A 4,955-nucleotide genomic window follows, 5' to 3' on the forward strand; every position below is an offset into this window, starting at 1 on the left:
GCCAGCTGAGCCCGGCCCGACCCCTCCGCCCCCCGGCGGCGATGCCCGCCCGGGCCGGGAGCCGGCGCGCCGGGCGGAGGAAGGGACGAGAGGGGAGGGGAGGGCAAGGGAGGGCAAGGAGGAGCAGGGCGGGCAGGGGAGGGGAGGGAGGAGCAGGGCGGGCAGGGCGTGGGCGGCCGCTGCCCCCCCGGCCCCGCCGCACGTGCCTGCCCGCCCCAGCGGGCCACTGCCGCGCCCCGACGGCCCCGGCATGGACGCGCCCGGCCAGCGGCCCGCCAGCCCCCGAGCCGGCCCGGAGGGCGCGGCGGCAGAACGGGACCCGAGCGCAAGCCCGAGCCCGAACCCCGGCCCGGAGGAGCCCATCCAGGAGGAGGAGGAGGCGGCGTACGTGGAGATCAGCGGCTCGCCGCTGGGGCCGGAGGAGAGCCGCCAGAAGCCCGAACTGGCCCCGGCCGGCGGCGCGGAGGGAGCAGCCGGTCCCGCACCGGACAGCGGAGCCGGTGGGACCGGGGATGGCGACTCGGCGAGCGGCGAACCCCCGGGGAAGGAAGCGGAGTCAGCATCCTTGGATCACGGGCGGGATCGCCCTCCTTCCCCGGCGGCGGCGGCATGCGGCGCTGACACCGGCCCCGGCTCCGTGGAAGCGGCGGGGAGCGGCGGGACGCCGGAGGCGGGGGGCTGCCCGGAGTCCTCCTCCTCCTCCTCCTCCTCCTCCTGCCCTTCGCCCGTGACCAAGGCGGACGACTTTCCCGCCATGGGCGACCCGGTGTCGACGGAGGGCAAAACCTCCTCGTCGTCCTTCGGCTACGAAAGCGAAGTGGAGGATGAGGTCGCGGGGCGCAAGGCGACTCCCCCCGGCGCCCCCCCGGGCACCCCTCCCGGCGGCGGCCGCGACGAGGCGCACTATATCAGCACGCAGGAGATCCAGCTCAGCGAGGTGGACCACGACATGGACTTCGACGCGGGGCTGGCCGCCCGCTGGGACTTCGAGGATAACAACGTGATCTACTCCTTCGTTGACTACGCCTCCTTCGGGAGCGACGAGACCCCGGGGGACACGCTGACGGAGGAGGAGGAGAATAGCTGCTACCTTAGCACGACCACCAGCGACCCGAACAACCAGACGGACAGCATCGACAACACCAGCAGCACCGAGATCGTCAGCCTTACCTCCGAACACGACACCCCCGGCGGGGACAAGCGCGCCAGCTCGGGGGAAAGCCGGTCCAAGCAGCTCGGCCGCCCCGGCGGGAGCCCGGGCGCCCAGCTTCTCCTATCAATCAAAGCCGCTTCCCGGGCTATAAATGAGTCTAGCAACGTGCACGGAAAGCAAAACACTGTTTACGCTGCCAAGCATGAAGGCGACATGAGTCTCCGTGTCGCCGCGGCTCCCGACCGCAGTGCGAGTTTAAAACAAGATGCGGTCCGCGACCACGCGAAAAAGTTCATCGCGGTGCCCGCGCGGCTGCAGACGCGCTGCGGGGCCGCCAGGGCGGGGGAGCACTCGAGCGGCGCCTCCAGCGCTGTCAGCGAGCTGGACGATGCCGACAAGGAGGTGCGAAACCTTACGGCCAGGGCTTTCCGCAGCCTGGCGTACCCCTATTTCGACACCCTGCGCCCCGGCTCCCGCGCCTCCTCCGCCTCCCTGTCCGACAATGCCCTGGGCATCAACCGCTGGTCCACCTACCTGGACCTCAAGTGCGGCAGTCTGGGGCCGAGAGCCGAGCCCAGCCTGCTGCGCTCCGGCCGCTCGCAGACCAAAGCCCTTGAGTTCGTGGTCAGCAAGCTCGACGGGGAGATCGCCCACGTCGAAACGCCGCGGCGGCTGCGGGCGGGCTCCCGGGTTGTGACCCTGCTGGACCTCGGCGATGCCGCCGAGGCCGGGGAGCCGCCGGCGGCGGAGGGCGGCGGGAAGGGGTCCAGCAAGAAGTCCAGGTTCGCCTCCAGCCTCCTCAAAAACGTCATCTCCAAGAAGATGCAGCTGGAGCACGAGTTCAAGATGGAGCGGGGCGAGATCACCGACACTTCCTACACCGGGCCGGGCGCGGGCCCGCAGCCCGAACCCACCGGCGGCAGCGCCGGCCGGGAGCGGCAGCGGGAGGGTGGCGTGCAGAGGCAGAACTCCCGGCACTCGGAGGGCGGCTCGGACTGCACCGCGGCGCCGGCGGAGGATGCGGGCGAGGGCGGCGGGGGCCGGTCCCCGGCCTCCAAGGCGTCGACGCCCCGCGAGGGGAACCGCAGCCTGGACCGGGCGCTGTCGGATGAGCTGTGCGAGGTGAAGCGCAGCGCCTCGGAGGCCATCAAGGCCACCTTCCTCCGCAGCCAGAACAGCGCCTTCAGGTCCTGGAAGGAGCGGGAGGCGGAAAGGAAGGAGGAGAGGGCGCCCGTCGGTAAGCTGAAACTCTCTCCCAAGCACGACTGGCGAGCCGACCTGGGTGAGATCTCCGCCGGCAAGCCCACCAAGATGTCCCGCCTGTTCGTCCCCGCCATCCAGCACACCCCTCGGGAGAAAGAGCCCGGCAAGAGAGCGACCAAGTGCTCCGCCGCGGCCGCCGCCGCCGCCTCTCCTGCCGCCGGCGCCGCCGCCACCTCGCCCCCCGCCGCCAAGCCCAAAGCCCCCGAGATCAAGATCAGCCTGGGCAGCCTGCAGCAGCCCCGGGACGCCGCTTTCAGCATCGCCCAGCTGCTGACGCCGCAGATCGCAGGCCGACCGCCGGAGGAGGGCAGGGGACAGCCGCTCAAGCCTCTCAAGGCCGGGGACGGCCCCGACAAAGTGCCACAGTTCCTGGTGCGCGACGTGAGGGACAGCAAATACAGAGCCCAGGGGATCCTCCACCAGGTGCGGGACGTGCGGAAGCTCATCAAAAGCTCGTACAGTGCCGACTCCGGGGATAACAGCAGCGACAAGGGCAGCGGCGCCTCCGAGCAAGGCGGCCCGGAGCAGAAGCCCCGGCAGCACCTGGTCATCGCCGGTGTCCCCCGGTCGCTCTCCCCCGTGGTCATCACCTGCCAGGCGGTCGGCCACACCGGCACCAAGCCCACCGAGGCGGGGGCAAAGGGGGCGGGCAGGGTGCCCGCCTGCCCCCCGGAGGGCACGGTCCTGGTGCACCGCACCTCGGGCAGGCTGCCAGTGGCCACCATCGCCCCCAACAAGAGCGATGCTCGCCAGCCGGCCGTGCTCAAGATCGTCTCCAAATCCTCCGCGCCCTGGCGGCACCAGCCACCGCTCGCCGAGAGGGGCCGGGGGCCGGAGGAGGACCCGCGGGAGGAGAACAAGGCAGCTCCGGTGCAGAACGCGCTGGAGAAGCTGACGGCGGCGGTGAGGAGCATGGAGGAGCTCTACAGCTTCAACAAGCGCGAGTGGAAGCGCAAGAGCGACCCTCTGCCCATCACCGACAGCCACGTCCTCTCCCTCATCGCCAGCCAGGAGCGGGGCACCGGGCTCCGACCCGCCGCCGCTCCGCCCCCGCCGCCGCCGGCGGACAAGGCAGAGGAGCCGTCGGGCAAGGGGCCGAGCGGCGAGCGGCTGCCCCGCCGCCCCTCCAACGGGGCCGCCGACAAGGTCTCTGCCAAGGCGGCAGCCTTCGAGAGCCTGGCCCGGCAGCGGCAGCGCGGCCCGGCGGCGCCCCGCGCCGAGCCCCCCGCCGCCCCCCGCGCCCTCCTCACGCTGCGCGGGGCGGGCGCAACCGCAGCCCCCGCGCCGGCCAAGGCCCCCTCCGAGGGCGGCCCGCGTGGCCCGGCCCCGCCGCGCTCCCCTCGTCTGCCCGCGGGCGGCGGCGATGCGGAGCGCGCCCCCGACTGCGGGAACTATCTGTCCCTGCCGCTGAAGGCGCCCACCGAGCCCGCCTCCCCCCCGCCCCCGGGGACGACCGCGGGCGGCGGCGTCCGCCCCAGCCCGGTGTCGGCATCAGCGGCGGCGGTGGCGCTGTGCGGCCTGCAGCCCTTCGGCGCGGCCAAGCCCGCCGGCAGCCCCAGACCGCCGCCCGGACCCCCGCCCGCCGAGGAGCCCCCCGCTGCCGCCCCGCCGCCCGCCGAGGGCCCGCCCGCCGCCCTGTACCGCCCGCCGCTGCCCTTGGCCGCCCTGCCCGGCACCGCGCCGCCGCCGCTGCTCTGCTTCTCGCCCTCCGTGCCCTCCGCGGCCACAGCCGCCGAGGCCTTCCCGCAGACGCAGCGCAAGGTGCTGCTGGACGTGAGCACCGGGCAGTACTACCTGGTGGACACGCCTGTGCAGCAGCCCCTCAAGCGGCGCCTCTTCGACCCCGAGACCGGGCAGTACGTGGAGGTGCCGGTGCCCCAGCAGCCGGCCGTCGCTCCCGTCCCGCTGCCTCTCTCGCCCCTCGCCCTCAATGCCGGTGCCTATGGCGCCACGTATATGCTCTACCCCGGGCTCCTGCCCGCCGCCGCCGTGCTGCCCGCCGGAGCCCTGCAGCGCCCGCTGTCCCACCCGGGCAGCGATGCCGGCGCCCCGGCAGAGCCCGGCAGCCCCGCCGCGCCCGAGGCAGCTTTTGCCGAGAGTCCCTACTACGTGGCTACCAGCAAGGGCCCGCCGCCGCCGCGGCACGGGGCAGCCGAGGCGAAGCCGGTCATCAGCATCACCGCGCCGGCCACCGGCCCCCGGATCGTCGCGCCGCCCTCCTTCGACGGCACCACCATGCGCTTTGTGGTGGAGCACCGGTGAATAGCGCGGTGAGTGGGCGCTGCCTGTCGGGCACGGCAGCCACCGGTGAGGGGTCAGGGCAGGCCGGATTAATGGCCAAACGACAGCAGTGCCACAGCTTCTCCTCAGGGGAGAGAGCATCCACAAAGGGGGCCAGGGTGCAAAATATAGAAAGGTTAGGCACATCCCTTCGTGCAGTTCAGTATTCCTTGGAGCTTCTTTTTATTTGGCAGTTTCAGAGAAGCACATCGTAGCTGCTCATCACACAGCCTGTATTTGTGCAGCCCCATGGCTGGGG

The 4,955-nt window shown here is 72.7% G+C and overlaps 1 protein-coding gene across 1 annotated transcript; it reads left to right on the top strand.

Moving 5' to 3' along the window:
- Window positions 1–250: 250 nt before the first annotated feature.
- Window positions 251–4,678, top strand: CZH4orf54 (chromosome Z C4orf54 homolog). Its single transcript, XM_063422258.1, has one exon. The coding sequence runs from the start codon at window positions 251–253 to the stop codon at window positions 4,676–4,678; it is 4,428 nt and encodes a 1,475-aa protein (XP_063278328.1).
- Window positions 4,679–4,955: the final 277 nt, after the last annotated feature.

Source organism: Prinia subflava, chromosome Z (genome assembly GCF_021018805.1).
Source record: "Prinia subflava isolate CZ2003 ecotype Zambia chromosome Z, Cam_Psub_1.2, whole genome shotgun sequence".
Taxonomy (NCBI): Eukaryota; Metazoa; Chordata; class Aves; order Passeriformes; family Cisticolidae; genus Prinia; species Prinia subflava.